This window comes from Lutzomyia longipalpis, chromosome 2 (genome assembly GCF_024334085.1).
Source record: "Lutzomyia longipalpis isolate SR_M1_2022 chromosome 2, ASM2433408v1".
In the NCBI taxonomy this organism is placed as follows: domain Eukaryota; kingdom Metazoa; phylum Arthropoda; class Insecta; order Diptera; family Psychodidae; genus Lutzomyia; species Lutzomyia longipalpis.
The window spans coordinates 8,174,284-8,186,035 of record NC_074708.1 but is presented as its reverse complement, the minus strand read 5'-3'; the positions used below and the strand labels follow the sequence as shown (position 1 = coordinate 8,186,035).

Genomic DNA, 11,752 nt, shown 5'->3' with positions numbered 1-11,752 from the left:
TATAGAGAACTGTTTTTTTTTCTTCTTTTTTTATTAGTGTGAAAATTTGAATTTTATCATTATCTTAACTTAAGAGTTTTTTTTTATTGCAAATTTTTGTTCTTTTATTTAGTTGTGTAGTTTTGTTTTCCATATGATTATTCATTTGGAAAAGCAAAAAGATTAATTTTCCTTCTTCTGATAACTTTATTTGAAATCTTTACTTCACAAAAACTTGTAGAATTTTAAAATTCAAATTTTTCTTGTTACTTAAAATTCTTATCCAATATTACCTGTGAAAAACATTCTCTTAATTTAAGAGAACAAAGGCCTTTATTTTAACGAAAATATAATTTTAAAGGAATCATAAAAAAATGTTTTTCAATTAATATTTAAAGAGTTTCAAAAACCACAACAAAATTTGAAGAAGAAAAAAACAGTTTCAAATATGCCATTAATTTCAGTTCACCCTGTACTTTACGAGCTGAATAAATTCTCTGTAATTTTCAATTAATTTTTTATATAATTGTGAGAATTTTAATTCATTGATGAGCTTCACAAAGCTTTCCTATCGATGCACAGACGCCACGCTTTTAGATAAATCGAGCTTGATAAGCAATGGATGGAAACCACAATTTTCACACTAAAATAATTTTATCAATTTGTTGTTGTTGGTTGATCCTAGCTTAATATAAAAAATACTCTAGTAAACGTTTTATCATAAAATTTCTCCTATTCAACAGGATATGTCTTCAACAAATGTCTTGGATGATTTTCTTCTTTCTAAAATATTTTTTTTTGTTCTCTCTGTTGTAACAATTTCTGAGGTTGAGGGAATTTTTTTCTCACAGATTTCTTTTCTATCCACAATATCATTCTGTATAGGAGCTCTCTTCTATTGAGAGGGTGGAAATAGGGGAAAGTTGGGACTTTAAGATGGATATTTAGTATAGTTTTATCCTCTGTTGGCGATTTCATTATTTGGAGTCTTCTTGGAAGGGTAGAAGGGGGTGGAAGGAAGGGTATTAAATGACACACTTTGTATGCAACAGGTACAGCAAGTTTTCATCGTTTTTTTCCTTCCTCATCGTCTTGTCTTTCATCGCAATTATTATTTAATAATATTTTATAATACTGACATGGACATTTAATTTTATGTTATTCTCTTTGGTGTTCCTTTCATGTGTTCCTCGTTCATTTCCTTTTCTCCCACACTGTGCTATTTGCAATTTAAAAAATTCATAATATGCATTACTTTGCTATGTATGTAAGAAAATCTCTTTACAAGTGGAATAATTAAAAAGAAATGGGGGACATTTTCACAGGAGAAAAATAAATTAAATCACTGTTTATCATCTAAAATAACTCCCACATTCAGACACATAAACACCTTATACATTTTATGTACATACATATATGAACTCTATATCGCATTTCTTGCATTCTAAAATCTCATAAAATTCCCCTATTTACTCATTCTTACACATACAATATTATTAATTGAATTTCTTTGTCCTAATATAATTTCTCACATTATGTTTAATTGGGTAAACTTTCACCGTCTATTTTTTTGGGATGTGTGAAGGATTGCACAAACACATTAAAAAATAGCTCTCTTTCTGCAATTTTCTCCTTGATAAAATAGAGATTTTTCTTTTACTTTCTATTTTATGTACACTATCGATTAACAATTACATACAAGTTCCCTTTCTTCATGCACTTTTCATCACTTTTTTGTTTGTTTATTTTTAAACCTATAGACCAGCAACTTTTGCACACAAGTTTTCCTTCAGCCCTGCTTTTATTTCCTTCTGGGGGATCTAATATCAATGATTGCGCTCTGCAACAGTGTTGTCGAAATTCTTTAAATATTCTTCATTGAAAGATAACGAAAAAATGCTTCAATATTTAAATTATAAATTTTATAGCCACACATTGTTTTGTACATTGAACACATTTTATCCACTAACTACCTCTTAAAACCTTTCCTACGTTATTGATTTCTTTTTTTTTATTCTCCTAAAATGTCTCTCAATTATCAAGATTTTCTTGTCTATTTCTCACAAAATATCTCTCTGCAATTCCTTTTTATTCTTAATATTTATTTTTCTACATTTTTTTCTGTTATTTTTCTTTGGTTGAATTGTTTTTTTTTCTTTTGTAAAATGTTTGTATTTTCTAAATTCGGTGAGTTTCTTTGTTGGTTGAGGACGAAATGGCGCAACAATGTCAATTTTTTTGTGCGTGAGAAATGTCTGGGAAATTCTAGTTTTCATTATTTTCTAACTGTTTGTTAAAAATTAATTAAAATAAAATTGAATTAAACATTTTTGTAGAATTTTCACATTGTTACGTTTTACTGAATATTTGAATAATTATTTGAGTTTCCACTAGTTTATTTGAATGGGTTTGATAGACCGGAAAAAAATGTTTTCTTCTCTAAAATTTTCAGAATTAAAATATTTCCCAATGAAACGTTATATTAAAATTAATCGAATTATATAGATAGCTAACAATACCAATGTTGATTATATTGATTGCAAATTATAGAAAATCCATTATTTTTTATTTTAATAAACTTGCATTTCCTCCGGGAATATCCATCTGTAGTAGCATAATTAAATTTTCATGGAATCTATAACTTTTTTACATTAAATGTATTTTTAGAATAAAAAATAAATAAAACAAGAATAATTTTTTAACATTTTTAAAATACAGGGAAATAAGGAAATTCAATTAATTTAATTTATTTCAATTAATTTATTACGAAATATGTTGTATTGTTCAAGAGAATTTTTTCTAAAATGATTTTCCAGACATTTTTCACGAAAAAAATTATAATTCTTTTCATCTCAACAACGCGGAAGGACTTGCTGAAAGAAGCTCCAGGATGATAAAATTCAATGACTTTCTTTAGTCTGACACATACTCAAGTCCTTGATGATCCTGTTGGCGTTAGAGGACAACTTCTGGTTCTTCAGATCGATCGGAGTACAGGGGATTTGGTCTGAGACCACGATGCCCAAGGAAAGAGTTGTTGCCGTTGAATTTTCGTTGTCTACTTATAGCGCCGAATTTCTTTCTTGTCGTAGGCCACGACAGCAGCAGTTGCTCTTCAGCTGGTTCTGCATCCCCAAATGCTTCCTTCCCGAGAGATGTGTGCTCCTCCAGGGAGGAATACCTGCGACATGAAGCCTCAGACACGGTTGTGGAATTACTCGCAGTACTCGAATCTGGCTTCCTGGAGTCAGATTCACTATCACTTTCTCTCCCTTCCTCGTCTTGGTACTTTACCATCTTCCACTTTCTCTCGAGGAGGGTGCATGAGCTTGAGTACTGTCGATGGAGCTTCTCCTTGGCCGGCGAACCTGGGCCTGAGGGTGTCTTGTCGCTCTCTTCGGAAAAGGCTCGCGTGATGAGGATTCGCGGGGAACGCCTTGCTGGGGACATTTGTGTGGGTAGTTTCTTCATGTTGCGATACGATTCCCCATTGGCTTGACTATGCTCCAGCCGGAGGACTTTGTGCAGCAGGAGATTTGCCGTGCTAAGAACGGGCTTTGTCGACGATACGAGGGTATTGTGCGCCCGGGGATTTATGGTGCTCTTCCCAGAGCCCCGGAAGGAATTCTTTAAGCTCAAATATAGCTCTTGGTCTGCCACTGTGGCCACCTCGTTGTCCACCTGAAAGAAAAACTGGTGAGAAGGCTAGAACCATACTACCCGTGGAAAGACTCTTGTGTCTTTTTATCAGCTTACTTTCGGCACTTGGAGGGTGTTACAGCTGGATGTGTGGGGGATTGTATCTCTCTGGGGAGCTGTGGGGCTATCAAGTCCCCCATTGAAGCCCATTGGTCGCCATGCAAGCTCGGAGGCTATTCTCTTCATCTGTGGCTTTCCAGACTCTCCGCCCCGGTCGAGATTTATCAGAGTCTCCGAGAGCCTTCGCTGGAGTGCAGGCCTCACCAGGAAGCCCAGTGGCGTTAGCGATGGCCTACGTGAGCCACATGTCGATGGCGTTCTCGCCTGGATCTCGTGGTTCATTTGGTTCTTGGACATCTGCTTGCGCCAATAGTTTTGGAATGTTTTTCGCATCACTTTACTCTTCAGCCCATACAGTAGCCCATTTACGGGGGATGAGCACGTCAGCAGGACGGCTGCTGTTACAGCTAGGTGCTTGTTTACGCGCACATCCACAGCATGGGTGTCGTACATGAAGCCCGCAACGCCCTGCCACAGGATTACAACGTAGTACGGCACGTAGAGAATGAAGAAGGACCCCACGAGTTGCAGAACACTGGATACAGGACTCCGGGATCGGAATTTGGGTCCTCCAGCACTTGGAGCTGTGACCGTTGGGACGAAGAAGGGATTTCTTTGGTGGGTGATGGTCACCTGAGCCGAGAGGGTAACCTCGTAGATTGCTGAGGCGATCCTATGACGGTGATACCGAGCAATCATCAGGACCTTGAGGATAATAGAAAAAAAAAAGAAAAATCAAACATTTCATGAATTATTCATAAATTTCCTTCAAATTCTTAAAAAAAATTGAAAAGGAGGAAAAGGAAGTTGATTTGAGAAGCGGAGCTTTCACATAAAGGATGTACTGTACATAAATCAATAAATGTATGAAATTCGATACACATAGTTGGAACAGTTGGAGCATCTCTTGGGATTTTTTTTCGCATTCTACAGATCTCTAAATTGACTTCACTCTCAATCATTTACTGTCAATTTTATTTATTTATTTCTTCTGCCTGAGAAATTCCTTCTCGATAGGAATGAAGAATTTACGAACCCTTTATTGACTTTATTTTTTCATTTTTTGTGTAAAATCATTATTAAAAAAAAACCTCCACATTTGGTTGTAAGCTTCCACAAAAAGCAGCGATAAAGACTTTTGTATTTTTTTTTGTAAAGTTAATGATTTCTTAATAAAATTAATTGATAACGATAATTGGATGTTTTAAGTATTTTTTTTTTTAATATTTTAAGTGATTAAATATTAGCTTTTCCGCGTACGCATACTCTAGATTTTTTGTTTCAGAACAATTGACCGATTTTCGAGAGCTTTTGGGGATTATTTACATTAATTTAATTGTTTGGAAATTTTCTTGATAAGAAATTATTGGAGTTTAAAGAAACTTTTTTATTAAGTTTAATGCTAAAATTGTCTACAAAGAGATAACTTAGGCGAAGGAGTTACGCAAAATATAGACTAAGGGATGGTGTAAAATAATTTTGAAAGCTCTAGGAATTTTAAGGGAAATTTTCGAGAAGATTTTGAAGAAGGAATTTAATATTTTCATTTAAAATAAAATAATGCCCTCAAAAAAATTATTCGACCTTAGAAGTATCCTTAAAAAAATCATTCTCCGTTCAGGTCAGGATTTGACACAGTCAAAGGGTCAACAAAAAAGGAAATTCCTTTCATTGCTTCTCATCATCTTACCTTGATATTGCAGCCCACAATGAGAACGCCGGGCAGGATGAAGGTGATAAAGGTGTAGGCCACAGCGTACCACAGGGAGCCGCTGAATTCAAAATCCGGCGTGCATGCCCCTAAATCAGGGCTGTACCGGAAGGGAGCTACACTGATGAAGGGCGGAATGCACAGGAGGATGGCCGCGAGCCAGCCGCAGCCCAATCCTACCATTACTTTGCGCGTATTAACGAGAGTTCCGTAGTGCAGGGGTGCCGCGATGGCATAGAAACGGTCACAATTCAGCCCACACACCGTCCACAGGGCAACAGGATGCAGGAGGATCAGCAGGACACCCTGCAGCATGCACGGAGTTTCTTCTGCAATGAGCCAGGTGCCAGGGCGAGCGATGCTGGGCAGTGAGAAGAGTAAAAAGAGGAAGCACAGCAGCGAATCCACGAGACCCAGATGCAGTAGAAGAATATTGTTGGCCGATATCTGTGGAAGTTGGAGCAGCAAAAACACCTCATTAGGCGATTGCGTGATTTTGCTTTGAGAGTTTTTTTTGGTGGGAATCGCGAAAAAAATTTATGATGAAATCAGGGCTGAACATTGGCAAAGCATATTTGCCACTCATCAGGCAGAATTGCTCTGTCTCTATGCTTATGCTGTCGAAGAGTTTAGTCATGGTGTAATCTCTTTGAGATTGAGTTCTTAGGAAGATTTTTGTGGTGTGATAAATTTTCTTAAGAAAGTTGTTTGTCAGAAAAATGTGATTAAAGAAACTAATTATTTTATGCTAACTACTCTCTCTCTCTTTATTCTCTTATTCCTTCTTTATTTTTTCGTTAAGTCTACATATTTCAAAGAAAAAAAATCCCTAAAAAATTCAAAAAATTCTACTCTTTGAGAACAAAGAATATTGGTTTTTGTGGAATTTGTGCACGAGATATTTCGCCAAATGTCCCACTTTCATGCTCTTCTGCGGTTGCTAAACCTCTGAACTGCCATGAAGTTTTTTTTTGCACGAGAGGTCTATCAAATTGGTGGCCAACGTCATTATTCATGCGATTTTGGCGGTCAATCAACCAGGAATTGAGGATTTGATGCGCCACCAAATAACACACTCTCTCTGGGCTTTGCTCTCGGGCATGTTTTGAGGGCGTTTTAGCGAAGAGGTCACACCACTTTACTTCCCGCATCTAATCGTTATCATATCATGCGGATGACGAGAAAAAGCACCGGGTTGGGGGTTTATTGATTTGCCAGCATGCTCCCACATTTCGTGCCCGGCATTTTGGCAAACGTTAAGGGTGGATGGAACGTTACAAACATCAGTGGATTGAGTAAACCACATTGACTCAACTTTGGAGAGCTCAATATGGTGGTGAAAAGTGCCAGGAGCGTCAGCAAAAAGGATGCGATGGAAGTGCATTCTGGGACAGCATAAAACAGCAATATAGTGGTGACATGGAGAAAATCGATTTTCTAGCAATTTTCCAACAAATTTTGAACATATATACTTTTCCTTATCATTGCATTTTGTTGTAAAATGTGTGATGGGAAAATTTCGGGGAAGACAGAAAAGCTCATTTGCAAATAAATTTACATTTCAACGGAAAATTATTGCCACGGGGAGGAAAGATATTTGAAAGGGAGTTTAAAAGCTCACAAGAGTAAAAACCTGCAGGAAAGTTTTCCGTGAAAATTTGGAACTCTAAAAGCTCTCTTCCTTGGTGGGTTTTTCCATCCATTTTCATGAGGGAAAATGCTTTTTACCGGGAAAATCAAGGGGTGTTTATCTGCAGAATATTTTTATTTTATTGGTGAATCATTTTAAGATTGGAAAATCCTAATATTAGCTGTGTTTCTTTCAGACACAGCTTTTTTTTGGATCTAGATTTAGCACTTTTTTTAAGCTTGAATTTACTATGTTTTGAGCTTTTTTCCTTAATGCGTGTCTTTGTCGTGTCTAACATCTAAGAGGTGTTTATCTGCCGAATATTTTCATTCAGATAAACACCCCTTGTTGGAAAACCATCAAGAGATATCGAAATTTTCACATTATATGTATAAAATATTGTCAAATGATGTATGAAATGTAGTGCAAAAAGTTTCCAAAGAACATCCCTTTGTTCCACCCTCCGAGCACTAATTTTTCATTTCAGAGGGAGGAAAATCCACACGCATACTGAATGGAAATGTTGATGATTTCCTTTTTTGTATGGGGTGTGTGAATTGTACAAAATGAAAGGATATATGAATATGAGAATTTCATGTTCTTCCATGAAACTAATGAGCTTAACACGGGGATATCTCACAGAGAGATAAGTCCTCGCCACGAAATTTTCCTTCTACAGGGTACCACACACATTTCCCACCGGAAAACTTGAGCCACCCACTCCAGCAAGGAAGACCCAACCACCAGTTTACTCAGCCCTCATAAGATGTGGTGGGTGTGATTATGACAAAAGGAGTGAGTTGAATTCGTGACTGGAAGACTAAAATCCAATTGTGGCATGTCCTGGATAATTAAAGTGGAGAAGTTGGAAGCAATTATTAATTAATTGTTGCTTAATTGTAACGAAAACTACTTATTTTTATGTCACTTGGAGGTATCTTTTCGAAAATTGGCTTTTCGTTTCGATATAACTTTAATTTAATGTGCAGATGGTATCTATTTGACAAAATGAATTGAATTAAAGAACTATAAGAAAAAGCTCTTTAATAATCATTTTTTAAAAATAATTTCTATAATTTGAAAAATTAGAGGAAAATGGTTGAGGAAGTAATCAAAATGCGTCTATTTTTACTTAATTTTTTACGTTGTTTTTATGAAATATTAAATGTATAAGAATTTCATTGAATAATATATGATTTCAGAGCTTTTAGAAAAATATCTTAATAAAAGTCTCAAAGTGAAAAAATATTAAATAAATTTTATTTCAAAAATAAAACATTAAAAGTTAATAGTTTCTAAACTTCTCATATAAACGTTCTTTTATGCTCCCTCTATGCTTTTGCAAAGCTATGTGCTCTGAAAAGGATGCTCCCAATTAAATGGGATATTTTCCGGTCTAAAAACCACCAAAAGGCACTTTTACAGAGCTTTTAGCAGTGAGCTTTCTTTTCACATTTACCACAGAATGGTGAAAAAAGTACAAAAAGAGTGTGTTAACAAAGTGGAGCTAATCATCCCCAGAGACATGGTTTGGGAACATCTGAAATTCCATCCTTCCAGAGAGTGTGAGAAAAAAACTCTGCGAACAAAAGAATGCCCCATGTGGAAAAAAGTTAACGCTCAAATGTAAACCTTAAAAACTTTATTCGAAAAGTGTGCATTGTGGGGAAAACTTTTCACCCCAATCCCAACCAAAAGGGCATATCATCGTGGCGAGGAGGGAGTTTCATGCACAAAGATGAGATTATGAGTAAATCCTTCCAATCAATTTCTTAATCAACTCATCGCTGTTTAAATGGTGGATTTATTGGATGCTTAACTTTGCCGCTGTATGGCATCAATTTTGAACTCATCCCTCAGAAGATTATAATGCGACTTGTGAGTTTGTTAATTATGAGCTTTCATACCCATTCCCTTCACCTATCATCCTTTGCCATCATCCACTGCTAAAATGCATTAACTCTCAGGGAATTTCAAAGGATTAAAGCAAGTCAAAGACTCTTCAAAGTAAAGCAAAAAAAAATGATAAATCCCTATGGCAAGTTGTTCACAACTTTTTCTCATTTACAAAACTTTGCTATTCTGCAGTATTATTTAAAATTATATTAAGACAGTGAAATTGGTGCTATGCACATAGGACAAGAGTAACACTATAACACTGAAAAACTTTGCTATATTAGCAGAACATCATGGGACGAGAAAACTCCTTGGAACAAACTTTAACACTCTCAGGCGCGAAATTCTATATACACATGTTGGCACTCCTCATCCCCAGAGCATCCAAAGTCAGCTCATAGTTCAATGAAATTTAATTGAATTAAGTCTTTTGGGTGAGAATCCCCAAGATGAAAATCATTAAAATTGCAGCATCACACTGGCATGGACACTTGATGTGAGATCTCCTTTGAGAATTGCGGCAGATTTTGCTAATGCTTGCAAAGGGAAAAGTTTACCAGCACCCCTTCCCTTCCAGCTCTTCCCGCATTCTGTGAGCATATTTCTCATCATCCGATGATTTATGTGCTAAATAGGAGCTGGGGAGTTTCACCTCTCTTAGCTTCTCAACTTAATTCCTGTGAATTTTTGAACAATTCCCACGGCTATTTAGGGGGTTGAAATATCCCCGGTGACATATTCAGGTGAAATTGTCTTGCAAATTGATGTCACGACACTCGGAGAGAAATTCATTAAATGCCATGAGATTCACGTGAAAAACCCTCCCAGACAATTTCATTATCATTCCCAAAAATATCCACAAACTGACGCAGAGTTGAAATGTTAAAGGGGAGGGTAGATTTAGGGATTAAAGTTATTTTTAGTTCATTTTACACACTAATAATTTCTAAGAATTTAAATTTAAAAGATATTTAAAAAATAAAATTTTTAGTCATTTTTGAATGCAAATTTCATAAAAATTGGGAAAAATAAATAATTTTTCCATAAAAGTTCGAGAACTGTTGATTTATTTTCTTCAGAGGGCTAAAATGAAATGAAATCCTAAATTGAATAAAATTTTTGTATAGACCTGATGAAGAATTAATAAAGCTTCGAAATGTCGTTAGAAAATCCTTAAACTGTGCCCTCCCACACCGATAGTAAAAAAGCATAAAAAGTTAAATTATCTTAGCAGATTTTTTCTAATTTATTTGTTTTAAATATAATTTTATTTGAAATTCAAAAATCTATAATTTACTTTTACTTTAAATTTTCAACTCTGTCGCATATGTACTATATTCAACTATTCCACTATCACTTGCAGATATGTAGAGTGGTAACAATGCAGAAAAGAGTGGAGAACTCACCTGTTTCGTGAGAATGACAACGAACAGAATGTAACCATTCATGAGGAGACCAATTACTGAGACAATAGCAAGGGGAACGCCTAGGCTCAGGGGGAGCATGTCGATCTGCTGTTCCCCAGAAGCTTCAGACGGCGTCCAGCAGCCCCCTCAAGTGATGTCAAACAGCTGTTCTTCCATCCCCAGCAATCTGCAAGAGACGTAAAAGAAAGATTTTCATTCTTTCTCTCATTTACAACAAACCCACAATGGCATTTTATGCAATAAAATTTTCCTATGAATTTTCCTTCTTCTCTTTAAACTTGTGATGTTTTTTTTTCACATTTCGCTGTGAGTGGAGAGAAAATTTCAATTGGATTGTATATTCTGCACTTGACAAATAATATTAAAGACTTTAAATGCAATTTTTAGCTGAAAAAGGAAAACCTTCTGTACACTACCCGCAAAAAGTTACCAGTTCAGCAGAAATGTGTATTTTTAAAGCAAACTTCAAGTGGCTATATTTCCGGCTGTGGTTAAACGATTTAAAAAAAATACTATATTTGGAAAGGGAATCAAATTACCTTTTCAACGATAGTCTATTTGTTCAAATCGGTGCACTAACGATCGGTATGCAGAAGGTTGAAATGAAAATTTGATAAATGTTATTTCGCATGATTAAACGGCTAGACCGATTTAAAATAAATCTACCGATTTTAGAAATGTGAGATATGTACTTTTATAAAGTTGGTTTTTTAAAAATTGGTTAAGAACAGACGGAGATATATCCTTGTTTGTCTTAAGAAAAATATATAATTTTTGCTCATCTGGTAACTTTTTGTGGGTAGTGTAACTTCGAAAGAGGAAATGTAAATATTGAGTCAATCTTTTTTTTTTCTTGAAAAATTGAAATAAAAAAATCATTTTATGGTGCACTCTACGTCAATTTCCTTAAAAGCTCAAATGGATCAAAAATCACGGAGCAATTTTCCATTGCCAGGAGTCAAGTTTTTTTTTTTTGCATTTCTGAGATGTAGAAATATTCCTTTACTTTCCATTGTTCGTTGAATTGGATAAATTGGTTTGTGCGTTGTGTTTTTCTTCTGTTGTCTTCGTGATAAATTGTTTGCAGAGGTAAATGCCAGGGAAAGAAGGTGAATAAATAACCCCCTGTAAGGAAAAATGTGAAAAATAATAAAACAAACACTGTGACACGGTACCGGAATCAATTTTTTCTCTCTATCTTCTGACTCTGGTGTGGGGTCGTGGCAAATCTTCAAATTCCTGCAAAATATTTGGTATACAATGTGGAATTTTTTTTTTTTATAAATTTCGGGAGATGTTTCTCTGAGTTTTCACACTGTTTTCACCTCTCTTATGTAGTCATTCTTGTTT

At 35.4% G+C, this 11,752-nt stretch overlaps 2 protein-coding genes across 2 annotated transcripts in view; one reads left to right on the top strand and one right to left on the bottom strand.

Annotated features, from left to right (window-relative positions):
• LOC129789069 (39S ribosomal protein L3, mitochondrial) overlaps positions 1-11,752 on the top strand; it is a 227,469-nt gene that overhangs the window by 138,319 nt on the left and 77,398 nt on the right. The window lies entirely within an intron of this gene.
• Positions 2,935-10,491, bottom strand: LOC129789181 (uncharacterized). Its single transcript, XM_055825830.1, has 4 exons — positions 10,382-10,491; positions 5,429-5,896; positions 3,736-4,443; positions 2,935-3,660 (listed from the first exon to the last, which is right to left on the bottom strand). Exons 1-4 carry the CDS (start codon positions 10,478-10,480, stop codon positions 2,935-2,937), a joined length of 2,001 nt encoding a protein of 666 aa, XP_055681805.1. The 5' UTR covers positions 10,481-10,491.

What these genes read in the sequence shown, in the direction of transcription:
- LOC129789181 (XM_055825830.1), bottom strand. Translation starts at nt 10,480, where the DNA reads ATGCTCCCCCTGAGCCTAGGCGTTCCCCTTGCTATTGTCTCAGTAATT. An exon ending in TTGTCATTCTCACGAAACAG is followed by an intron (nt 5,897 to 10,381) that starts GTGAGTTCTCCA and finishes CAACTTCCACAG; the next exon opens with ATATCGGCCAACAATATTCT. An exon ending in TTGTGGGCTGCAATATCAAG is followed by an intron (nt 4,444 to 5,428) that starts GTAAGATGATGA and finishes ATTATCCTCAAG; the next exon opens with GTCCTGATGATTGCTCGGTA.